General features: G+C 44.9%; 1 protein-coding gene and 1 pseudogene across 8 annotated transcripts in view; both read left to right on the top strand.

Annotated features, from left to right (window-relative positions):
* LOC147013237 (receptor-type tyrosine-protein phosphatase mu-like) overlaps positions 1-26,763 on the top strand; it is a 363,240-nt gene that overhangs the window by 188,981 nt on the left and 147,496 nt on the right. For 4 of the 8 annotated variants that reach the window (XM_085854910.1, XM_085854908.1, XM_085854906.1 and 1 more), the window contains 4 exons: positions 3,519-3,660; positions 6,430-6,459; positions 18,945-19,099; positions 20,421-20,480. In XM_085854910.1, the coding sequence (XP_085711036.1) occupies positions 3,519-3,660; positions 6,430-6,459; positions 18,945-19,099; positions 20,421-20,480 (387 nt within the window). The remainder of the gene's footprint in view (positions 1-3,518; positions 3,661-6,429; positions 6,460-18,944; positions 19,100-20,420; positions 20,481-26,763) is intronic. The other 4 variants (XM_085854911.1, XM_085854907.1, XM_085854909.1 and 1 more) reach the window with 3 other exon arrangements.
* On the top strand, positions 2,310-2,450 carry LOC147013238 (signal recognition particle RNA; annotated as a pseudogene).

Genomic DNA, 26,763 nt, shown 5'->3' with positions numbered 1-26,763 from the left:
CTCAACATGCCTGGTGTTGGCTTAATGGTTAGGGTGGTTAGGGTGGTGGGCTTGGGATCCGAGGATCCTGAGTTCAAATCCCACTCGGCTGTTGAATTGATACCGGATGGGGTTGACTCTGCCTGTCATCCTTCTGAGATGGGCAAAATGAGTCTCAACTTGCTGGTATCCTGTGTCGGGGTGGTGACCTCTCCAGGATTGTGTCGAATAGCCAAGGAGACTGCTTCGGCAGCACCAATGCTCCGCACAGAGTCTGGTCCCGATGGATGGATGCTCAACAACATTAAAAGGGCTGGAGATGCTTTCGCGCATTTATCTGATGAATGTAGACGTTTTAAAATGTCAATAACATCTATTATAATTCCACTAAATTAGGAGTCATTACAAGTGCGTTTTCACAACACCGAGTGGGTCTCTACCTGTATTCGATGTCTGACCAAGTGTCCGTGTGACTTATCCAAACCACCGGACTTGTCCAATGAGTGAGATGTGCTGAAGAATTGCAAGCGACGCAGCTACGTTCAAGCAACACCAATTGAACAAAGTTTGAGAAGCACAGATTGTCGTTTTGTAGAGATCGAATAAAGATGTCATGGAGAATAAAAATGACACAGATGAGGTGGGTCCATAAACTCGAGCAATCTCATTTTGAAGGCGAAAACTACTGCTATGCTTATGAATGTCCATCATCACGGATGATCCTTGTACACACCTAAATGGTATACATCCCACCCTGTGCCACGCAGACATCCTCCCTTGTTGTGACCAAGTGCTCAGACGATGGACTTCCTGAGCTCTTTTCTCTCTTTGACAAAACCTCGAGTCGGTTTTGCTTTTCCATTTTCCGCTCTCTGGTTTTCACAATCTTTGGTGATTATGGATTGTCCCAACTGCGAATCGTTCTCTGATGAATCGGGAAGCATATGTACTGCTTAATCACGAAGCGCTGCCGTCGTGGTTTTCCAGTGAGAGAGGATCTGATGAATCAATTTTTCATCCTCATTATAAATCTGAGTACCGTGCATAGTTTGTAACAACCCTGGGCCGATTCTGATGCTTGAGGGCAGCAGAACAAAATATTTTACGGAAGATTCTTCTCCGAGACTGAGGTCTAATGCTCCGAACGCTTCTCTCATTCACACAGAGATGATGACATTTGTGTGAAGTTCAGCTAGAGATTCCTCATCTATGGAACTACCTGCGGTGCCGCCGACGCTATGCATTCTCAGAAGCATATTTTAATGCGGTCGGTACACAATGGTCTCCAAAAACGAGTGTTTGTCTTATTTTTGTACAGGCTATGAGAGCTTTGTAGTTTTAGTGATTTTACTTGAGAAGCAACACCTATGTGGTGGTCGTATGGCAGCTTAGCTGCCGGGGTAGCCATCTTTTATTGAAGCGCGACTATGTCGCTGATGCATTGCCCCTCTACCAGTACACACACTGGAACTGGTACCCATTTCGCCGACCTCGGAAGGATGACAGGCTGAGTCAACCCCCTGGTGTATTTAATTCAGCGGCCGACAGGGATTGAACTCAGGACCCGAGGATCAGGAGCCACCACCCTAACCACTGAGCCAACACCAGGCTAACACCTGTGTCATTATCTCTGCCACCAAAGGTGGACAAAGGTTATGTTTTCACCCTGTCTGTCTGTCTGTCTGTCTGTTTGTTTGTCTGTGCAGAGGATATCTCAAAATGTGGACGAATTTGAATTAAACTTTGTGGATATGTTGGGTGTGTGACAAGGGCAAAATGATTAGATTTTGGTGAAGATATGGATCTACATGCCTGGTGTTGGCGTAATGGGTAGGGTGGTGGGCTCGGGATCTGAGGGATCCTGAGTTCAAGTCACACTTGGCTGTTGAGTTAATACCAGGTGGGGTTGACTCTGCCCGTCATCCTTTTGAGGTTGGTAATATGAGTTCCAGCTTGCTGGTATCCTGCGTCAGAGTGGTAACCTGTCCAGGATTGTGTCCAATAGCCAAGGAGACTGCTTAGGCAGCACCAATACTCTGCACAGAGTGTGGTTCCGATGGATGGATGGATCTGGATCTGGATCTGGATACTGGAATATTAAAAGTGATTGTTCACCATTGGGAGATCGGGCCGAAAACGATATGTATCACGAGATTTCAATAAGTTGTGGACAGGTTGGGTGTGTGACGAGGATGAATTGATTTGGTTTTGGTGAAGATCCGAATCCAGATCCGGACACAATAATATTTTTTAATTTTCCTAAGTGATTCTTCACCACTGAGAGATGAGTACAAAAACGATATATAGCATGATATTTCAGAAAGTTGTGGACTGGGCGTAGTGGCGTGCGCCTGTAATCCGGCTACTCGGAGGCTTGGGTTGGAGGATCGCTTGAGGACGGGAGCTCTGCGCTGGGCCGCGCTATGAGAGGGTGTAGGGCAGCCCGGAATCATGGCGAAACCCAATCCTTATCCTTGTGTCGTAAGAGGCGACCAGGGTTGCGTCAGGAAGGTCATCCGGCGTAAAACCTGTGCCAAATCAGTATGCGGATCATAACGGATGATCCGCTGTGGCGACCCCTAACGGGAGCAGCCGAAAGACGAACAACAACATTTCAGAAAGTTGTGGATGAGTATTGACACAACTAGGTTGATGAGTTAGTTCAGTGACGGGAACAAGCCGATTCGATTTTTAGTTTAGGTCAGCAGATCTGGCCTATCAGTGGGATACAAAATATTTAGCTCTTCAGCCTGGCCGAGGTATGCGCTCTACCGAGTGCTGTTCTCATTATCTTTGCGTTCGAAGTTCGGCAACTCTGCAGCCTGTAAATTGGACAACCTGCAAAACATATTCCACACTCTGCGATTCTGTGCATTCATAGCGGGAGGGCATTCCCAAACCTTGTCTCCACTGAACAATCCGATGGAAAGTTTTTGTGTGCAATAAAATACCATGCTAGCCATCCAAGTGCCCCCCTCCCCCTTTACCTTCGAAATGTCCAAGTCTTGTAGTAAATAAGGTTCCGCCGAGGGAGCTCTCACACCACACACACGTTGCGCGTCGGACTCTAGCAGTGGATTGCAATACAATCAATCTGCAATATTCCGCTCTTTGCAGCTTTTAATTCGTTAAAAAGCAAAGTTATATTTAGATATTCACATTGTGCTACAGCACAGCACAGCATTTTCACTCCACCGCACCCGGCATTTCAATGAGCAGGTTTACGTTGCTCATGATGGTCCACGATATGGATTCATTACAGTCTCATCACTTATTGATCGTTCACTATAATTCAGAGAAATTACTCTATCCACTTAACCATCAACTGGTCAGGATTGTTTCCAAAAGTTCATTGATGACTCAATAAGCAGGAGGCTCAAAATCCCCAAAATTGAAATATTTCATTCAATTATTTCCATAATCGGGTCCGGTTGTATTCATCCTTCATCCACACCTCATAGCATTATTTTGTCCTCCTCTGTGTGCTTCTTCAAAGTCCATATTCCGTTTGCTAACCACTCACGTTTACCCTTTCCCAGGATTCGCGGAGTCAACACTTTCAACGGAGCCTGCAGATCCGCAGAGCCGTGCAAAGCACACACCTCGCATAGTAGGAATCGTTGCAGGCACCCTGCTGTTGGTGGTGATCCTGCTTGCTCTTGCCCTCTTCTTAAAACGCCGGTATTTACTCTTCTCTCTTCATCGCACCTTCCCTCCTGTTTCATCCCAGTCCTCCATGTACCTGCTAACTCTGGTGCTAATGCTGCAGCCTCTTAACTGAATTAATTCAAATGCCGCTGGGTGTGCTGTGTGCTGCTCTTCCATCTCACTGGTGGTTAGTACTGGGAATGCTGTGTGCTGCTCTTCCATCTCACTGGTGGTTAGTACTGGGTGTGCTGTGTGCTTGAGCCAATGGGTATATTCTGGTTCCAAATGCCAAATCCATTGTTTCACAAACACCATGTTTGTACTTGGGACAGTCGGGAATGGATTTTCAAATCACTGTGTGCCGGATTTAAATTAGTTCCATTTTCTCCAATCGTTTATCACACTATTTTTCTGGTTTTATTGGTTTCATTATCTGCATTTTGAACAATTTATACGTTGATTTTAGCATCAGCAATTTTGGGAGGAATTTGGATATCTGTCCAAGTAGCACTTATACTTGGTCCATTTTATTTTGTTTCATTGTCTTTCATGACTCGAGCAGTCGATCTGAGATTTCCCTTTCATGCTTTACCCTCTGGTCTCTCAATGTAGTGATTCCTCACCACCCCCACGTGACGTCCAATGCCTACCTACCCTTGAACATTTCCATTCCTCAGTCTGCTTTATTCACTCACTGTGATGTGATACGGATGAAGCCCCTTGTCTGCCTGTTTCCCTCATCAATTGAGTGATCTTCCAGGACATCATCCATCTCCTCCATGAGCCTCCAATTAATTTGCCCGAATACCTTTGTTGAGCCACAAGAGAAACCAACGTCTGACTGACATGGCCTCCAGGCAGCACCAACTTCCAAACTATGAATAGCACAATGGAATATTGATGCTGTTTAATTCCCAAATGGACACAGAACCTGCTCATGAGCAACCACAACCTAGTACTCTAAAAAGTTGGATGAAAGCAACAAGACGTTGATTGAGGTATGCAAACCACCATTTGAATCAAGGAGCTGATGTTTCGGGTGTTAACCCTTCGTCTGAGCAGAAGAGGCCATCTGCACTGGTATTCATGAGATTACTTCTTCATCCTATAAAACGTCCAGTTGAAGAATCCTAGTGCATCATTTAAAGTGGTGGCAGCATGGATGTGTGGAACCCAATCCGGCTTCGTGACCATGATGATGACTTCGTGACCGTGACGTGACCTTCGTGACTGTGACCGGATATGCTTCGGAAAGGGGTCACCTCTTTATGATGTTTGCCTAACGGTGTGATGTGAAGCAGGGAGAGCCACAAATGGGTCAGGTTCTTTCGTGGTGCATGAGGTGTGGCAGGGGTGGAGGTGGTTGTACATTAACCACTTGTTCTCTACCTCACCGTCCTGGCAGGTTTTAGCTTCACTTTAATTGATCCTGGCAGGTTAGAAGATGTGAATTGCCCGTAATTCATCTTCATCTGCAAGGATTGTAATTACGTCTTTGTGCCGGGAGGCTGATCATGTGAGAGGTTTTGTGCCGGTTTGGAAAGAGACCACCTCTCCTCGTCGTGCCCCGTGCTTCGGTCGAGCACACCTGAGCCCCCGCTGATCTATACCTGCTTTCCAAACGACGCTGTACCCTTGAAGTGCTAAACATGAATGCAAGTCGCTGTCTCATGGCAATCTGGGGGCTTGCTGGACTGTGGTGATCATCACCTTTTGTGAAGTCGGGATAACATGGAGAAGTGTGAGGTCTTTCTTGCCAAACTTATTTTCATAACTGTTTTGTGACGTCTTTGCTAACTTGTTTTTGTTCGTAATGGGAATGGGGTATGCATAATTTGTTAAAATCTTACCAGCTGTGCCTAACTTGGTTGTGGTTACGAAAAACTCAATGGATTTGTGCTCGTTACCACCATGTGTGTTCGAGATAAGGTTTGCTTACTTTGTTTGGGTGAGGGTCTTTTCGGCCATCTACATATTAAGAATGCTTGGTGGTGGTTACGGTGGGGCTCGATAGGTGGTTCTATGATTTGGAATGGTGCTACCTGTCCAACCCAAGGGAAGGAGTCGATTTTAGCGTTTGTTGCACACCGAATTATGTGGATGGCCATCTGTACTGCTGCTTAACTCCCGTTGTAACGAATACAATAACACCTGGTGATGAGGATTATTCTCTACTTTATTTGTCAGTCTGATGCACTTGCTGTGGGGCCAAGCCTTTGTTCTGGGATGCTCCTTTGGCAAGGGACTCCACATTGTGCTTTCTCGCCGGTTTTGTGTATGCCATGTGAGCTCACACGTGTTTGTTGCATCGTCTTGCGTTTGAGCTCATTATCATGTTTCTCAGCAAACACAATCAGGTCTCTTTGTTGGCCTTCTGCCCACCTTGTGTAATTGCCTTGCTTTTGCTCCCTGCTCAGGAAGCCTTTGTGTCCAAACATTCCCCTGTGGTGTAGCACGCGGAGGTTAACGTGGACCATTTCTGGATGCTGTAATTGGAGCATCCGTTATGCGTTCCCAGTACTTAGATCCATGAAACGTGCATTGGCCAATTTGTCTTGTCGTAGGTTGTTGTGCTTCTTCCTTTGGAACTAGTAGAAACAGCAGATATTTTTTCATGAAAATCCAAAGTGTGAATTTAATTTTTCATTTTACATCTTGGTAGAACCAGCGTTTATACTATTTGGATGAGTTTGTGTTTTGAAGAGGATTTAACACTGTGCTGTGCTCAGCTCCACATGCGGTCCATCTGCTTGTTGATTACCCTGTCTCTCCTGTCCATTCCCTCCCGCTTCCATTCTCAAGAAGGAGCATCCACTCGTATTCTCATTACTTGTAAGTACGGCAGTACCTCCAACCACTCCCCAACCCCACCCATCTCTGTATGACTGTATCTCCAACCCCTCCCCTCTCCCTACCACCTCTCCACCTCTCACTGCATGGCAGTACCTCCAACCTCTCTCCACCCCCTTCTCTGTATAGCAATATCTCTGACCCCTCCCCACTCCCCCCCCTCTCAATATGGCAGTACCTCCAACCGCTCCCCACATCCTCCCACCCCTCACTATATCGCAGTACCTCCAAAACCATCCCATTCCCCACCCTGTATCTGTATGACTGTATCTCCAACCCCTTCCCTCTCCCTACCACCTCTCCACCTCTCACTGCATGGCAGTACCTCCAACCTCTCTCCACCCCCCTCTCTTTATAGCAATACCTCTGACCCCTCCCCACTCCCCATCCTTCTCTATATGACAGTACCCCCAACCGCTCCCCACATCCTTCCACCCCTCACTATATTGCAGTACCTCCAAAACCATCCCATTCCCCACCCCGTATCTGTACGGCAGGACCTCCAACCCCTGCCCACATCCTCTCACCCCTTTCTGTATGACAGTTCCCTCCCCACCCTTTTACTGTGCACAGTAGGGCCTCCTAATCCTCCTCCTACCCCACTCTTTGGAGTACGAATGTTGACTGTCACACTCAGAATGCATTTTTACCCATTTTCCATACATCCTGGACAAATGTAATTCTGCATTTCTCTTCATAACCATCCTGTTTTGCATTCAGCCTTGACATTCATGTTTCTTTCTTTTCCACAGTTTTGTCTCTTTGTGCTAATATATTGAGCAGTGTTGCGCACGGCGCGAGGTATGCTGCATTAGGTGTGTGCGATGTTAGGAGTGTAAAATTTGTTGTTGTTAATGTGACAGGTTTTGCAATCGGGCCAAAGCACCCATTGCTGGGGTATTGTGTCCACAGAACCCCATAAGACCCAAGTATGCAGAAATGGCAAAAGCAGGGACCCCTTCTCTCTACCTGGGATCTTTCCTTCCCATCAAATTGACTTTTCTTTCATGCAACTTCTTGTGCTCTCTTTCCGTTAATTGAGCCACTTTCAGAAGGAAATTATGTATTTAACATGAATCTCAAACCGCTTGAACAATATCCCATCGAGACGTCGATTCTTCAATTGGAGGCCTTGCTTTTGGCAGAAGTGAAACCAAACTTGAAACTTGGTCTTTGTTTTCTCACCTTTTCGGATGTTTTCGTTGTTGTTGCTGTGTAGATTCACACCTTTTCACTTTATCAGTAATCAATCTGACAATATACTTCAGATCCCTTCGTACGCCTTCATTTCTTGCTCACTCTGGGTTCAATCGAGCGTACTCGTGGTTTTACCTAATTTATCGTTTGGTTTTGCGTGCGATTGAAACTTATCGATAGGACATGAAGGATCGTGCTTGCTGCAAACCCAAATATTGACCCCGTGTACGTGAAGTGAAAAGTGGGGGTGAAGCAATTGGTTCACTTTGTCTGTCTGTCTCCGTCCATCCACTAATGTCAGTTTATGATCGAGGAACAACTTAATTTCAATTGAATGTTATATTTTGAACGCAATTCGGAGCATGAATCGGAAAACGAACCTGTAGTTTAGCAGTGCCGGATTTTGCCTCTGAATTTGTCCCGATTGCAAATGTGCAAAGAGAGAAGTGAGGTAAGATTTTTTGTTTTTTCTACCCCGTCTGCCTGTTTGGCGGTCAAACAAAATTGAAAATAATTCCAAACAGGAAGTTTACTGTTTTTAAGGATGTCATAAAGGACACAAACAACAGGCACGAAAAACGAATCTAAAGTGTTGAACAAGGTGGTGTAACAGATGCTGTAGCAATAGCGGTAAACTTCCGAGAAATTTTTTTTCTACAACCTTTAAAATCTTTATTTTATTTCAATGGATCTATTAACTTTAACACTGTGAAACATAAATCACCTTGTTGGCACTTTCAAAAACCTACCGTTTGGCAGTATGTACTTGGACAAAATATTACGGCATTTTACATCATCTCGACCAATCAAATTTGCTGCTCACAGACCCCGCCCATGTTCTTGTTTCTCACGACTGCCCGGGGTAAGGTGTTTTATGAACTCTAGTTTCATTCGTATTAATGTTTTGGCATTATTATTATTCTCAAAATGTACCAACCGCCCTTGAGAATCCACTCTTTAATCACACTTCGCTATTTCTGTGGAGTGTTTGATTTGTACATGTCGGCCAAACCAGGAATGGGAAGAAAAAAAATGAGCCAGACTGCGTATCTGGAGAGACTGAACGAAAGTTCAAGGATAAGGGAAAGAAGAATGTTTGTTTGTGGAATGAAGATTTTAGTCGAAGAAGAGCACATTTTCATAATGTTGCAACTTTACAAACAAACACGTTTCTCCTTTGACTCTCATTGCTTTGCTCAAATTTAGTCTCAATGGTGTCTGCTTTGTTCCTTTTTTATGCTGACAGGTTTACAATGTCCTTGAAGTGAAGTCTCATAAAAAAAGGATGATATTCCATTTGATTTATGCTGTTTGTGAAAAGGGATTGCGTTTGAAATCGTCTGGAATACAACGAAACGACGCTTATCAACAGAACCACTGAACTACATCTGTCCGACGTTTAGTTTGCCGTCAATTATAATCCGCAATAAAACTACTGCTGTTGCGTGATTGCTTTTTTTTTTAAATATTAATTTTTTTTTTTTTTTTTTTTTTTTTTTTGTATACCTTGGTCGAGGCTCGTATGAGAGCTAACACACAACTCACAGCAATGAGGCATGAGACAAGAGGGGCGGGAGTGGAAGGGACAAAACATTGGGGAACAGACACAGGTGAACTGTGGAAGGGAGAGGGATGGGGATGGGACGGGGAACATGGCGAGGGGAAGATGGACATTAAAGGGACTTTCAGGAAGGAAAGCAGGAGAATTGAAGGAAGTGGGCTTGGGTGGATTATCGGGGGTAGAAAAGATCGAGGATTTGGATGGGGGAAGATAAGAGGTGGTGGTGAACAGCTGTTTTGAAAGCCTGGAGGGAAGAATGGGAAAGAATAGAGTGAGGAAGTTTATTCCAAAGGCGGGAAAAAGAGGAATGAAAGAGTGAAGATGAGCAGTGATTCGTGATTTTGGTAGTTTTACCAGAAGGGGGTTGTTGGCGGACCTTGAGCGCCCTGTGGAAATGTGGTGGGGACAAATCGCAGAGAGAGCAGGGGGGGCAAGGCTGGAGAGGAGTCGGTAGAAGACAGAAAGACCACCGACCAACCTGCGGTGATTGAGTGAGAGGCCCAAAGACTCAGCTTCATTGCGGGAGATGCCAATGATCTTAAAAGCCCTGGTTTCGACAGTGTGAAGTCGAGAAAGGTGGGAGGCAGGAGCACCAGCCCAGAGGGGAGAGCAGTACTCCATCAGGCTACGGACAAAAGCTTTGTAAGTGGTCAGGAGCTCAAGAGGGCCGAGGAAGGACTTTGCACGACGGAGGATTCCCAGTCGGCGACTGGCTTTTGAGGCAAGGTTGGAAATGTGACTTTCCCAGGAAAGGTCATGGCAGATAGTGAGACCCAGAAGCTTGAAAGAAAAGACTTCTTCCAGAGGATTGTTGAGAAAGTGGATGGGGGGTTTTGTAAACGGTCCTTTCGAAGAGACATAGTGAGAGTGTGAGATTTGTCTGGATTGAAAGACATGTTCCACGTGTTGGACCAGTTTGTGATTTTATCCAGATCTGCAGTGAGCGAAGAAGCTGCTGCTTGCCGGTCTGAGGGATGACAGATGGTACGGCAGAGGGTGGAGTCGTCGGCAAAGAGAAATAGAGGATTTTCCAGAGAGTCCGAGAGATCATTGATGAAAACCAGAAAAAGAACAGGGCCCAGAACGCTACCTTGAGGAACTCCAGCCTGCACAGGAAGAGGGGATGAAAGAACTCCATTTAGGGCCACACGTTGACTGCGACAGGAGAGGAAGTCTGCGAGCCATGAGTGGAGATGGCCTTGAATACCATGGGAAGAGAGTTTGGTGAGTAGGGCAGGGTGCCAGACTGTGTCAAAAGCACGTGATATGTCCAGGGATACGGCTCAGATTTCCTGTCTGGCATTGAGGACCTCCATCCATTGATGGGAGAGCAGTAGCAGCATATCTAGGGTAGAGTGACCTGGTCTGAAACCAAATTGATGATTGGAAATCAAGCCATTGGAGAAGAGGAAGGATTTCATGTCTGAAGCGATGATGGATTCCATAACCTTGCTGATGATTGGGAGAAGGCTGATTGGTCTGTAGTTACAGGGATCTGTTTTTGCACCTTTTTATGCAGGGCAGTGATGTTAGCAGATTTCCAAGCAGATGGCAGATGACCTTGGGAAAATGAGAGGGTGAATAGAACAGAGAGAGGGTGAGCAAGAGCAGAAGAGCAGGCTTTGAGGACACGTGGGCTGATGCCGTCTGGACCGGTTGCAGAATCTGACTCGAGGTTTGAAAGCAAGCTCTCCACCTTGTCAGGAGAAAAGGATACAGAGTCCAGGGACAGTTGGGTGCGACTGGGTAAAGTGGGTAGAGATAGTGATGGGTTTGGGACACAAGATTTAGCTGCAAACACCGAGTTTAGACATTCAGCTTTATCACGTGTGGAATCAGCAGTGCGGCCATTTGAGGTAAGGGAGGGGATGGAGGGGGAACATACACCAGAAACAGATTTGATTAAACGCCACCAGGATTTTGAGGAGGGAGAGAGGTTTGAGAGTTCAGACTTGAGATGAGAAAGATGTTGTTTTCTGGCTCTCCTGAGGGTAGCTACACACTTGTTCCGAGCTTTGTGGAAAGAACTGAGATTGCCCTCAGTTGGGTTTGCTTTCCATGAGGCAAAGGCAAGTTGTTTCAGGACAACTGCCTCGCCACAAGCTTCAGTAAACCAAGGGCGGGAGGAAGGGTAAGACAACTGAACACGAGAGGGGATAAATCTGTGCATGAGGGAGAGCAAGTTTCTTTGAAAGAATTCCCAGGATGAGTTGATGTTTGAGAAAGTAGTGATAGGAGACCAGTCTGTAAGTTTGATGGCTGCTCGGAGACCCTGCCAGTCGGCTTGAGTGAAATGCCAGACTCGACGGCGGTGAGGTGGTTCTCTGATAACAGCCAGAGAGATGTCCACTTTAACAAGGACGTGGTCAGAAGAACCAATTGGAGCGAAGGAAGAGCAGCAGATATTGTCAGGGAAATTTGTCAAAATCAGATCCAGAAGAGATGGAGTACCATTGGTTGAGATCCGGGTCGGGAAGTTGACCGATTGAGTCAGTCCCAATGAGTCACAGAAAGCTTTTGCTGATGTCCCATGGCAGGTGAGAGAGGTACCCACACCTAGCCAACTGGCGTGATGACAATTGAAGTCGCCACATAAGAGGAAGAGAGAGTTTGGATGAGAAGATAGAAGATGGTCCATGTTTTCGGAGAGTGAGGTGTAGATGGAGTCATCACTGTTCGGTGGACGGTACAGTACACATATAAACATGAGGTGGGAGTGGAGGGGAAGCCGAAGCCAGAGGTATTCCTGGGGGTGTGGGGGAGTGAGAGCAGTGCAGGGAGAGTGAGGAATAGAGTCTTTGATGAAGAGAGCAACACCTCCACCAGGACGAGGCTCAGGTCTGTCATACCGTAAGAGGGAGTAACCAGGGAGAGATACTTGGGAGTCAGACACGTCTTGGGAGAGGAAAGTTTCTGTTAGGCAGATAATGTCTGGTTTGTCAGTGGCAACCTGCATGGAAAGATCTGAAAGGTTTGAGCGAAGGCCCCGGATATTTGAGGTCCACACTTTTAATGAAGAGGTAGGGGAGGAGGCTTTGGGTGCAGGAGGTGGAGGGGCGGGGGAGGGTAGGACGAGGGACGAGGGGGGAGGTAAGGAGGGTTGCTGAAGGAGTGTGGGGTATTGCAGAATAGCGAGGGGAGGGGGCCGAATGAGGAGGAGAAAAGGCTCTGTGGTGCTGGGAGAGAGGGGGGACAAGAGACAAGGAAGATGGCAGTTGAGGATTTGAGGAGGTGGAGTGAAGAGATGGAGGTGAGAGGGCAGTGGAGGGAGGCAGGTTGGTGGATGAGAGGGGGGCAACTTAGAGAAGGAAGAGTGAGGGGGATGAAAGGTGGGAGAAAGGTGAGGGGGAATTTTTGAAAGAGGTGAGAGGGAGGCTTGGAGGGAGAAGAGTGGGATGGTTGCTTTGAGAGTGAGAGTGAGGGGTGAGGGGGTGAGTTGGCACTGAAGTTGGAAAAAGAATGGTTGATGGAAAGCGAGCATCCATGGCAAACTGTGGTTTTTAAAAGTTTTAGGTCAGAGATGCGATTTAACACAATTCTTGATGGATGCAATGAAGGCGAATTCAGAGCATGGAGAGAAGAAGTGCTGTAATAGTTGGATTTTTTAGGCAAGGAATGAAGGAGAGGTCGAAATGAGAGCAGTCTGTTAAAATAGCAGAAGAGTAGTGCATTGTGAAACAGTAAAGAGTACCACATGTGTGAGAGAGGAAGATGAAGCATTATAAGATCGTTTTTGTTGTTAATATTAATGTATGAGAGAGTTCAACAGATTAGGTCATGGAAGTGTAAAAAAAAAAAAGAAATCGAGGAAGACGAGGAGGAAGTTAAGAGGAAGAAGAAGTAGCAGAATCGGGAGAAGTTGAGCGTGTTGTTGTTGTTGTTGTTGGGTATATATATATATATATATTTTTTTTTTTTTTTTTTGAGATAAGAAAGAGATTAGTTGGGAGAATGGGGGATGTTTGGAAAGTGGGGAAGATGAAAATTGAAGGTAATGGGGAGGATAGAAATTGAACGAAATGAGGAGAAAAAACAAACAAACAAACAAAAAAAAACGATCGAACACCAAGTGGAACCGGTAGGCCTCAAGCCTAGGACTAGGCCTCAAACACCAAGTAAGAACGTCGACATAAATACTCACAAAATAGCACGATTTTTGAAACAAAACCGAACTAGGAACACACATTAACATGTAGGTGAGAAAATTAAACAGTTAAAACGGGACAAAAAACAACCGGAACTTAACTTTGAGAATGTCAGCAGGGAGCCCCGAAGGAGACCTCTTGCCGCTCAAAAACCGGAACCGGAACTTTTTTTAGCTTTCTCCTTAAACGTGGTCTTCTGCGATGTTGTCGCAGCAATTTATTCTGCCAAGATACGTGGGATGTTGAAAAAGATTCTATGAAGGAGATACTGAAAATAGTCCAAGAAACAACTAATTCTTTAATTGAGTATGTTTGTAAATAGTAATAACTGTAAATATTTCCTTCCTAATTATATTTCCGTATATGTGTAGAAAAATGTGAAACCGTAATTTCTTGGATGAGTATATCATTCGTAGAACTTGTTGAACGCCCCTCTTCCGCTCCTTGTGTGTCACCAGGTAACCGCCAGTGAGATTTTCTTTTAAGTCCTGAAATAATGCCAGGATCACCCAGCATTTGCTATTTTTTTAAGACCGAGAAGTAGCTACTTCCTTGCATTTTGAGAGTAATTTCCAAATTACTGATTTCAGGTGAACCCTTTGTTTTCTAATTTGATTCTCTGTTTTTGTTTCCACAACTCTTAAAGCACATAATAAGAGTCATAATTTTGGAACGCATCAATTGTCTTTAACTGATTTTGGATAGGATCAATTTTTTGAACTGGTTTTTGGATCTGAACCTTTCTTTGTTTTTCACTCTGCAAGATCTGAGGCTCATGGAAGAGCAAGGTGATGGAGCGTATGAACTGACGTTTACCCTGTCCCATGATTCGCGGAGTCGACACTTTTACCGGAGCCTGCAGATCCGCAGAGCCATACAGAGCACACACCTCGGTATAGTGGTAACCTGCACATAGAAGGTTTTAGTTTGGAAAGGTTAATGGGGGTAATAAAGATCATGGGTCAGGATGGAGGTTGACCCGAGGTGAGTGTGCACCACCTTGCCCTGGTGGGAAGAATTTGATTGAACAGACTGAGGAAGTTGGTTCCATAGGTCAAAGAAAAGTGGAACAAAGGAGTTGAGGTGTGAAGTCAGCCTGGATTTTGGAAGTTCGACCAGGAGGTGGTTGCGAGAAGAATGTGTGCTTTCTGGAGGAGATGGCGTAAGTTGGGGGACTGAGAGAGCAGAAGAACGGGAACAGGTGGTAACAGAGAAACCACCTACCTGACCTGTCTACGACGTGAGAGCAACACACATTTTGCTTCGGCCTCATCACGGGAGATTCCAATATTATAGACTATTAGATTCCACCGAATCCATGAGAGACCGATTGGATGTTGCCACTACAGCAAAATGTGAGAGCAGTATTCTATTGAGTACTTCTGAAGTCTCGACTGTGAGTCATTCTGATTTTTAAAGAAATATTTCAGATGGAGAATGTCCTATCTGGGGTTGGCTTTGGAGACAAGATTTGCTGTATGGGTGGCCCAGCATAGGTCATGCCTGGGGGAAAGACCTGAAGGTTTGTGAGGTTGAACTTCTAATTGCTGACAACGGAAATAGATAGGTGGATTCATTTGATTGTCCTTCTGGAGTGAAAATGTGACTGTGATATTGTTTAGAATTATAAAATGTTTCATTTATCAGACCAGCATACTGATATAATCAATCCCATATCAGCGGAAAATGCCACCGCTGCTGTCTGCCTCTCATTGTGATGGGATACTGTACGTCACAATGTGGAGCCGTCTGAAAAAAGGAAGTGAGGGTTTTCCAGAGACTTGAAAGGTCATTGGTATACAGGGTGTATGATAAGTGAAAACCCAACTTTAAATTATTGTAGCAGCTTTATTTATGAACCGATTTTAATGAAACAAAATGTAAATGATAGAGTCCAATACCATCAAGTCGAAAAATCTTGATGAACTGGAGGAGAGATTCACCAATGTTCTCACCAACATTCCTGAAAACATGTTGCGATCAGCAGTGGTGTATGTAGCAGTCCAATTAAGGAAATGTGTGAACAGCGCTGGAGTTTATATGTGGAGGTTTACAAAGTTGTGCATAAAACCTCACTGGACACTTTCATTTACAGTTTGTTTCATTAAAATCGGTTCATAAATAAAACTGCTACAACATTCATACACCTTGTAGATTAGGAACAAGACGGGTCCCAAAACACTGTCTTGGGGAACTCCAGTCTCCGCTGGGAAAGGAGAGGGTTCCATTGATAGCAACACATTGAATGAGTGAGTGGAGAAATCCAGAAATGAAAGTAGCCTTCTATGTCACAGGCAGAAAGCTTGGCAAGCAAAGTAGGATGCCAGACTGTGTCGAATGCCTGAGATATGTCCAGGGAGACAGTCCTAACCTCTTGATTGAGCATTGCTGAGAGAGGATTAGAAGCATGACCAGAGTTGTGCGACTGGGCCGAAATCCAAACAGGTAGCTGTTGGAAAACAGGAATGACTTGACATCGGAAGCAATGATGGATTTCATGACTTTGTAATTGGAAACAAACTCACTGGTCTGCATTTGGTTGAAAGGATCTGTTTTGCACCCTTATTGTGGACAGGAGCATTCTGTGTTGGCAGACTGGAGGTGGGTTAAGGATAAAGACAGGCTGAAAAGAGTAGACAGAGGAAAAGCAAGGGCAGCAGAGCACGATTTGAGAACAAAGACAGTGATGGCAACTACTCTCGTCACTGGGCCCAGGAATGGTCAAGGATGGACAGAACTTTCTCTACCTTCTCACATTGGAAGGATACAGAGTCCAGTGGGCAGTTGATACGAAAGGGTTAGATGGGGAGAAAATGGAAGGGGTTGGATACAATACTCCAATATTTTACACTCGTTTATGGATAGAATCAATTATAAGGGTTTGGACTGGATCCATTATTACTTACTAAATCTTTAGATTTCGTAAGTATATTGATGACTTCCATCCTGTGTTTGTTTGTGTATGTGTTTGTGTGTGTTTGTGTGTGTTTGTGTGTGTTTGTTTGTAGGCACGATAACTCGAGAAGGGAAGAAGCTACCAATATCAAATGACACCACGTGATTCAGGAGGGTGATGGCTAGTGCTGATTAGATTTTTGTCAAAATCGGTCAAAGGTCAAGGTCACAGTGAGGTCAAACATAATTCCGTAAATTCATGTGGAGAATTGGAGTATTTTTGCTTCGCTCGACGTTACGAGTTTGTTTCAACTTCGATTTTAATTTTGTCTTCGGTTTTTGCGATCGCTTAGGATGCTTAACACTCGGTTGTCGAAATTCTAGTAAAAATCGGATGTTTTGGAGACGTTTTAAGATTGTATAAAAAATATTTCACTCGCCGCATCACTGGTCGTCACGTGGTGCAGCGCGCTCGAGCAGATGCGTCGTTGATCATTTAAAGGTTTTCCGTGTGCGCGCTGACGGTGTTTTTGATAAAATGGTGTTTAAAAGTCATTTTTTTTATCCCAATAAAGGTTATCGTCACATGCCTGACTCGCCAAGCTGTCGGATTATGTAAAGATTGTTGGTGGATGGCCGAATATTACGGTTTTGTGACTTTGACAAAGTAATATTAAATAATTGCATCGAGAAATGGAGATTTTTGCTTCGGTCGACGTTACGATTTTTGATGGTTTGGTACAGAATCATTGTAGAAACTTCTGGTTTGCGTCGCTACCTTCTCTTGAGACAGCTTTTATTAGACAAGGTCAGAGGTCAAGTTGACGATTTCGTAAGTACCAGTCTATGACTGCTTGTTACTTACGAAATCTTTACATTTCGTAAGTATATTGATGACTTCCGTCCTCTGTTTGTGTTTGTGTGTGTGTGTGTGTGTGTGTGTGTGTGTGTGTGTGTGTGTGTGTGTGTGTGTGTGTGTGTGTGTGTGTGTGTGTGTGTGTGTGTGTGTGTGTGTTTGTGTGTTTGTTTGTAGGCACGATAACTCGAGAACTGAAGAAGCTACCAATGTCAAATTACACCACGTGATTCAGGAAGGTGATGGCGAGTGCTGATTAGATTTTGGTCAAAATCGGTCGAGGGTCAAGATCACAGTGAGGTCAAACATTCGATTTTTGATGGTTTGGTACAGAATCATCGTAGAAATTTCTGGTTTGTGTCGCTACCTTCTCTGGAGACAGCTTTTATTAGACAAGGTCAGAGGTCAAGTTGACGATTTCGTAAGTACCAGTCTATGACTGCTTGTTTGTTTGTCTGTTTGTCTGTGAGCTGGATATCTCATTAGGTTATAGATGGATTCGGCCAAAATTTTGTGGACAGGTTCGGTGTGTCATCAGGACGAATTGATTAGATTTTGGTGAAAATCCGGATCGTGCTGCAATAATTTTTCAGTGATTCTTCATCATTGAGAGATAGAGCCAAAAACGACCTATAGCACGATGTCAAAACGTTCTGGATGGATGATGACAAATCTTGGTGGATTAATTGGGAAGATGAAGAGAACAAGCCAATTACAGTGGATCGATTTTGGTGTGTGACAAGGACAAATGGTCCGGTTGCAGATTCGGTCTCTCAGTGGGATGCAACACGTAAAGTGATCAGCCTGGTGTAGGTACGCATTCCACAGAGTGCTGCTTTTGTTTTAAAGTACCTTTTGGATTTGATCGAATTGGATGAAGAGCCTTCCATTTCAGTTAAAGCCTGATGCCTAACTGTGAGTTTTGAAATAATTTGGGCAGTGTCCCCTGTAATTATTTACTTTTACTTTGAATCTTCTGTGTCCATGTTTTCCATAGCTTCTTTAAATGCTGCAAAGAAACCTTGGTTAGTGAGGAACGGCTCTGAGAAATTCAGCTCGAGCACTGTTTGACAGCTTGGAATGCAGGCCTGGTAACACCAAGCCTTGTAAAACATGACCGACCTTGGTGTTTTTGTGGCCTGAGCAGATGATGGTATTTTGTTTTGTGTCCAACAGTCAAGATAATCCATCTCAGCTTGTTGTTCACTGTGCAGCTTCTCTAAACTGCAGATCCCCCTTTTCATGAAACCGCCTCGTACTTCATGCGCTTGTGTGCAGATCAGTGAAAGCTTGGTACACATGATGATGACGACATTTGTTTTTCGAACGTTCTTAATTTCTCCAGAATTTTCACAGCAGAATTTAATAATGTTTTTATTTTGGGTTAGACGTCTTGATTGTCTTTGTTGCTGAAATCATATCGGGTGAAAAATTCCATTCCTAGTTCTGTTTCGCGTATGTATGTACGTGCTTTTGTTGAGAAAAGGAAGAGGCCACAGTAGATTGTTGACATTCCTTTGCTTGTTGAAGGCCCAATGTTCAAAACTCCCTCTGTCTTTCTCCACCCCGATGAATTTTTAGTTGTGTTGGACAACTCAAGCTAAACTCAATGTATTTTCTTTCTTCAAAGTGTTTCTGCAGTGTGTGTAACAATTACCTCTATTGTGTACAAAATCGAGGCTCACGCAAGTGCAAGACAAACATAATCATTTCATTGGCTACCCCAAAATTGTTCCCCAAATAGCAAAACTGACTTTCCTATGGGAGAAATGCCTGTTCTGCATTGCATTGTTGTCCACGCGTGTCCTTTCAGGAAACTTGCCAAGAAGCGAAATGACGCGTCGGTCGGCGGTCGTCAAGAGATGGCTTTGATGGTGAACGCCGTAAACAAGCGCTATGCCGATCACAACTCAATCCTTTCAGAGGAGCCCTTCTCGTTCCTCAATCCTCACAATGTCAGCGGACTCTGTAAGTTTCACCACACTTCAAGCATCAGAACCTTATTACACTTTTTGGAATGAGGCTCAAACCTAGCGCTCTTTATTCCCATGATGATACAAAACCAGCGAGGTCCTCCGTTCTTTTTCTGTTAACGTGTAGAATACTCTCAGTATTTCAACTCTGGCATATTGGAGAAAAAGGCCTCACGAAGGGCCATTTCTCAGCTTAGAGGGCCAAGGCTGGGGTCAGGCCTTGCTGCTTGCTCACTGGCAGCTTTACTGGTCTCCTTTGATTTACTTTGCTCATTGTGACTCAAAACATCCGGCAGCTCTAGATTGTGAAACCTTGTCTTGAGACTTGCCATCCCAAACACGTCACAAGGACATTTAATTTCCTTCTGACAGCCACCTGTAAGATCTTGTCCTTTACTTTTTTTTCTGATTCCTAATTAGGTATTTTATTATTTGTTTCTTGATTAAATTTCCGATTTAATGATGGTCCCTCTCCTCTCGTTATTATGAATCCTATGATTGTTCTCTTTATAAACCGTTTCATTCGGCCTGAACAGCAATGTACAGAATGAGGACCTTTCTTCTTCCGTACAACTTTCTTGTTTTAAGCGCTCTTGCTTGGCTAAACAACTAACCCAAGTGTTATTTGTTTTTCTCTTTTCCTTCATCAGGGACAAAGGAAAACGATGTTAGAGATTGAGAAATCATGACCAGTTAATCACTACATTAATTTCTGCCTTGTTCAAATAGTTTATACGACATACGTGGCAGAACTTAAAATTGTTTTTAAATTTGTTCAAACCAGTCGGTATCAAGATGGTGAAACGTCATCATTTAAATAACATCGATACCTGGATATTATGATCGAGAGATGTATGCATGTAAGAATGAATGAAGGAAAGAATAACGAGAGGTCGGGAGGTGCTGACGAGGATGCTCAGGGCATGCAAGGTGAGAACGTACCTTGAGTGCGGAAGAGAACAATCCGTTTGGAAAGGTGAACTGATGACGACGCGGAGTATCGAGTTGAGAATGAAACATAAAATTCTCCAAATTTAGGATGAAAGTTGGATATTTGTCAATGGACGTATGACTTGGTCTGTATAATGCCTAATTTGTCATAAAGTGGAGATTGGTGATGGAAGTGGAGATAGTATGTGGGAATTGCAGATTGGTGAGTCATGCATGGCCTGATTATCAAGGGAGGTGATGAATGGTGAGGGAATTGGCATTCGATGAGTCATGTGCTGATTACCGAGGGAAGCGGTGATTGGTGAGAAATTAAGTGGTTGTCGCAAAAGGACAGACTCTTGCCGACTCCGTTGCTTTCCTTACAGCCCACATTCCCCCACAGGCTACCGACAACCCAGCGAACCACCACAACAAGAGTGTTGCAGGTAAATGTGCGTTTTTCTGGTCGTTTGGTGGTGATCACTGGATGGAACTCATGATGTGCGCATGTGCCACCCAGCTCATCCACCACATGTGCTTCTCATGACGTTTTCAATGTTTTATTTATTTATTTATTATTATTCATCTATTTATTTGCTTGTTCCATTTTGTGCCACATCAAGAGGAAATGTTTCTATTCAAACAGGAATTCGCGCGAAGTGTCCGTACGTCAGGCGAGGTAGTCAAATCCATTTTGATTCTCTGGATTTCCGACGGATAGAAAACATTGCAATTCGTCCTTTGTAATCGCATTGATCACAGATCATTTAAAATGATATTGAATACTTTGATCATTTGTCCATCCATGTTCTCCACGATTCATCTTCCGGATGGTTGTGACGATACCCTCCCGCCACATAAACCTCCTTCGACATTTGGGAGCTTTGACTAAGTGAATAGAAAAGGTCATCAAGCCCCCTTTAGAATAAACCACTTTCATCATCGTTACCTCCGCCACCGAAGGTGGACGGAGGTTGTTTTCACCTGGGTTTGTCTACTTGTCTGTCTGTGAGCGGGATATCTCAAAAGTTTTGGACAGATTCGGATGAAACTTGGTGGACAGGTTAAATGTGTGACAAGGACGAATTGATTTGATTTTTGTTAAGATCTGGATGCGGATCCGGATACGAGAATTTCTTAAGTGATCTTTCACCATTGAGAGATTGGGCCAGGATATCTCATACAGGTGTGGGCGGATGATGACAAAACTTGGCGAATGAGTTGGGTCGTTGACAAGAACAGGATGATTAGATTTTGGTTAAGATATGGATGCAGATCCGGCCTATCAGTAGGATACAATCCGTAAACTGTTCTGTCTGATGGAGGTAAGTACTGTACCGAGGGCCGTTCTCGTTCATCATGTTATAACTGCAGACAGTATAACCATTTGACTAATGAATGATAAGCTGAGGTGATTGGTTTATTGTAGGTGAAGGACTAAACCGAGTTGGTTTATGGTTGGTATAGGAGTATATCAGGTAGTTTAACCCTTTGAACCCTGAGCTCCTTGGACTTTCGGCTCCCCCACCCTGGGATTCCTGGAGGAAAATCCGACTGCTCGGGTATATGGAGGTTGGAATAACAGCTGGTGGAACGGCCGCTCGGATTGGAAGGTTTAAGGTAGGTATGGGACGAGACTATGGGTTGGTTTAAGGTAGGTATGGGACGAGACTATGGGTTGGTTTAAGGTAGGTATGGGACGAGACTATGGGTTGGTTTAAGATAGGTATGGGATGAGACTATGGGTTGGTTTACGGCAGGTATGGGATGAGACTATGGGTTGGTTTCAGGTAGGTATGGGATGAGACTATGGGTTGGTTTACGGCAGGTATGGGATGAGACTATGGGTTGGTTTCAAGTAGGTATGGGATGAGACTATGGGTTGGTTTATGGTAGGTATGAGATGAGACTATGGGTTGGTTTCAGGTAGGTATGGGATGAGACTATGGGTTGGTTTATGGTAGGTATGAGATGAGACTATGGGTTGGTTTCAGGTAGGTATGGGACGAGACTATGGGTTGGTTTACGGCAGGTATGGGATGAGACTATGGGATGGTTTATGGTAGGTATGGGATGAGACTATGGGTTGGTTTATGGTAGGTATGAGATGAGACTATGGGTTGGTTTAAGGTAGGTATGGGACGAGACTATGGGTTGGTTTAAGGTAGGTATGGGACGAGACTATGGGTTGGTTTAAGGTAGGTATGGGACGAGACTATGGGTTGGTTTAAGATAGGTATGGGATGAGACTATGGGTTGGTTTACGGCAGGTATGGGATGAGACTATGGGTTGGTTTCAGGTAGGTATGGGATGAGACTATGGGTTGGTTTACGGCAGGTATGGGATGAGACTATGGGTTGGTTTACGGCAGGTCTGGGATGAGACTATGGGTTGGTTTCAAGTAGGTATGGGATGAGACTATGGGTTGGTTTATGGTAGGTATGAGATGAGACTATGGGTTGGTTTATGGTAGGTATGAGATGAGACTATGGGTTGGTTTCAGGTAGGTATGGGATGAGACTATGGGTTGGTTTATGGTAGGTATGAGATGAGACTATGGGTTGGTTTCAGGTAGGTATGGGACGAGACTATGGGTTGGTTTACGGCAGGTATGGGATGAGACTATGGGATGGTTTATGGTAGGTATGATTTGAGACTATGGGTTGGTTTCAGGTAGGTATGGGATGAGACTATGGGATGGTTTATGGTAGGTATGATTTGAAACTATGGGTTGGTTTCAGGTAGGTATGGGATGACACTATGTGTTGGTTTATGGTAGGTATAAGACTACACTATTTTGGGGGGTTATGGTAGGTGGGGGGCTAGACCGAGTTGGTTTGTTGGGAGTATTGGACGAGACTATAAGTTTATTTACGGTCGGTATTGGAAGAGACCATTTCTTCGTTGATGGGAGTTATGGAATTGCGTGATTTGTTGATTTATGATAGGTATGGCATCAAGAGGACTGCAAGGCAGTGGTGGGAGAGCATGTCACAACCCCAGTCAAACCTGTGGTGTTTTGTTGTTGTGAACATGCAGAAGAGACAAGAGGTTAAGAACGTTGGTCGGAAGACTATCAAGTGGTGGATGTGCAAAGATAATGTCACTGTAAAGTACAAGGATAGGGTGAAGGCAAAGTATGAGGAACTTTGAGAGGAAGCCGGAGGCTTGGAGTAGGGGTGGAAGAAGAACAGAGGGACGTTTAAGAAAATTGCAGAAAATCTGTGTGGAAGAACATCAGGAATGGGTATAATGTCAAGGAATATAAACCAGGTGTGGAGGACGGAGGAAGTCAGTGAGGCTGTCGGTGAGAATAAGGTTTGAAGAGGATAGAGGATGGCAACCAGATGCAGGGTTATTGAATTTGTCCAGGCGGAAGATGAAAGTATCAAGGATAGCTGTGGGTAAGGCAAGGAATGATGTGGAAATTTATGTGTAAAGCAAGTTAGATGAGGATAGTGGAAAGAAGATGATCTATAAATTGGCCCGATACAGGGATGAGGGATGAGAATGGATGCAGATACAGGGAGGAGGATGGTAAGGATGTGAAGTGAGCGGTGGGAAAGGTATGGGAAGGCTATTTGAAGGAGCTGTTGAACCAGGGAGGAAGGATGGATATTTGTCACAGCCACAGTGAGCCGGAGCTACCGAGCTATGTAGAGGGGAGTGTGGAAGAGGTTCAGATTACGAGGATGAGGTGCAGACCGCGTTCAATAAGATGAAGAAGGGGAGGGTGCCGGTCATTAGTGAAATCAGTGTGGAGATGCTAATTGTGGAAGAAGGAGTTGCAGTCAGTTAGACGAAGAGGCTGTTGAATGAATGTATGTATGAAAGAGGGTAAGACTCCAGAGGAGTGGTAGACCAGTGTTAATATTCAAATGTGGAATAGGGAGGGAGATGTACAGAATCCAGGGAGTTAACGAGGCATCACGCTATTAACTCGTGTCATGAAATTACTTGATATGATTCTAGTTGGTAGGATAAGGAAATGGGTGCAGCAGGAAATAGGCCAAGAATAACACGTGTTGAGAAATGGTAGGGGGACGAAGGATGCGATGTTTACGCTGAGAAAGTTGGTGGAGAAGACGTTGGAGATACAAGGGGGAATTTGTGGACGATTACAAGGCTTATGTCACTGTCCCGAGAGAGATGGTGATGGCAATGACGAGATGGATGGGGGATGCAGGGAGCAGAAGTTAGGTTGGTAATTTTAATGTAATTAAAAGTTACAACAAGGAATAATATATAAAGCAGATAAAAAAGCTCAACGGGCCATTCAGGTGATTGGTTTATCGTAGTCATGGGACGAGACTGATTTGTTTTATGATGGGTGTGGGATGACACTATTAGTTGATTTATGGTAGGTATGGGCCAAAGCTATTTTGGGGTTTACGGTATGGTTTGAAGTTAAATTATTTCTTGGTATTTAAAAAAACGTAAATTTCTACCAACAGTCTTCCCTTTGGAGAAAAAAATGTTTCCATGTAAACAAGTACATTTGGTGTTGGCTTAATGGTTAGGGTGGTAGGGTTGGGATTTGAGGGTCCTGAGTTCAAATCCTGCTCAGCCTTGAATTAATACCTGGTGGGGTTGACTCAGCCTGTCATCCTTCTGAGGTCAGCAAAATGAGTACCAGTTTGCTGGGATGATTGAGCCATTTGAGTATCCTGCGTTGGAGTGATGACCTGTCTGGGGTTGCGCCCAATAGCCCAGGAGACTGCTTCAGCAGCACTGACACCCTGTACACTGTATGGTCCTAATGGATGGATGGATGTGAACAAGACATCGTTTGATTTAATCTGGTACACCCAATTTCTAGCCTCTAACTGGTTGTCAGCCCATTTTGAGGCTTATATTTTTGGTGATGTCAGTCTGTCCCTCCATCCGTCTACTCTACCCTCCACTCAAAAATTACTGGATGGATTTCTTTCATATTTGGCACATGTATGCAATAACATCTGTGCATGGGGCAAGTCAAATGCTTTTGACATTGGGGGCCTAAAATCGTGGGACACATTTTTTAATTTCCAAATTTTGGCAATTAAAACATTTGGCGAGAGAAAATATCGTATTGTATAGGCTTTCAGGAACCATTATTTATTTACTAGCAAATACCACCCGTCACTTCGCTGATGGTAATACTACAAGGGGCGAGGGAGAAAAAGAGGAAGAGAGGGGTGGGGAAGAGAGAGTGGGGAGAGTTAAGAGGTGGAGGGGAAAGGAGAGAGGAGGGAGGGGTGAGGAGGGGTAGGGGGAAGGGAAGATAGTGTGAGGTGAGGGGAAGGGAAGGCAGACATGCAGTGGGGTGTTAATTATGATTCATACTGTTTTATCAAAATGATTCTGCATAGAATAACAGTGAAGATGCAAACAAAATAATGTCTGAAATCCATTTTCCACCGGTCACACTATAAACATGGTCTGGAGACAAACTCCCATCTGGACAAACTCCCGCCCAGACAAGTCCGGAGAAAAACTCCCATCCAGACATAAATACCACCCAGAGAGCCAAGCTGCCTGGAGACAAACACCACCTAGAGGTGACCAGAGCCGAACATCGCCCGGACACATCCGGAGCCACGCTGGCCGGAGACACACACCGCTTGGAGACAAACTCCCATCTGGGCAAACTCCTGTGCTGACAAGTCCGGAGACAAACTCCCATCCAGACATAAATACCACCCAAAGAGCCAAGCTGTCTGGAAACAAACACGGCCTGGATGCGTCTGGAGACAAACAACGCTCGGATACGTCCGGAGACAAACTCCCGTCGAGACATAAACACCGCCGGGACATGTCCAGAGACAAACCCTGCCCAGGCACATCTGGAGACAAACTCTCATCCAGACATAACCATTGTCCGGATATGTCGAGAGAGAGAGACGAGACAGAGACAGATATATATATATATATATATATATATATATATATATATATATATATATATATATATATATATATATATGGAGAGACCACTCACTCAGGGTGATGGAGCATGAACCACTCACTCAGGGTGATGGAGCACGAACTACTCGCTGAGGTTGATGGAGCACGAACCATTCGCTCAGGGTGATGGAGCACGAACCACTCACTCAGGGTGATGGAGCACGAACTACTCGCTGAGGGTGATGGAGCTCGAACCACTCGCTCAGGGTGATGGAGCACGAACTACTCGCTCAGGGTGATGGAGCACGAACCACTCGCTGAGGTTGATGGAGCACGAACCATTCGCTCAGGGTGATGGAGCACGAACTACTCGCTCAGGGTGATGGAGCACGAACTACTCGCTGAGGTTGATGGAGCACGAACCATTCGCTCAGGGTGATGGAGCAGGAACCACTCGCTCAGGGTGATGGAGCACGAACTACTCGCTCAGGGTGATGGAGCTCGAACCACTCGCTCAGGGTGATGGAGCTCGAACCACTCGCTCAGGGTGATGGAGCTCGAACCACTCGCTCAGGGTGATGGAGCTCGAACCACTCGCTCAGGGTGATGGAGCTCGAACCACTCGCTCAGGGTGATGGAGCTCGAACCACTCGCTCAGGGTGATGGAGCACGAACTACTCGCTGAGGTTGATGGAGCACGAACCATTCGCTCAGGGTGATGGAGCAGGAACCACTCGCTCAGGGTGATGGAGCACGAACTACTCGCTGAGGGTGATGGAGCTCGAACCACTCGCTCAGGGTGATGGAGCACGAACTACTCGCTCAGGGTGATGGAGCACGAA

Source organism: Eptatretus burgeri, chromosome 14 (genome assembly GCF_056783735.1).
Source record: "Eptatretus burgeri isolate ZD-2024b chromosome 14, Ebu_testis_v1, whole genome shotgun sequence".
Classification (NCBI taxonomy): Eukaryota; Metazoa; Chordata; class Myxini; order Myxiniformes; family Myxinidae; genus Eptatretus; species Eptatretus burgeri.
Note: the sequence above shows the minus strand (reverse complement) of the source record. Positions and strands in the feature narration are given on the sequence as shown.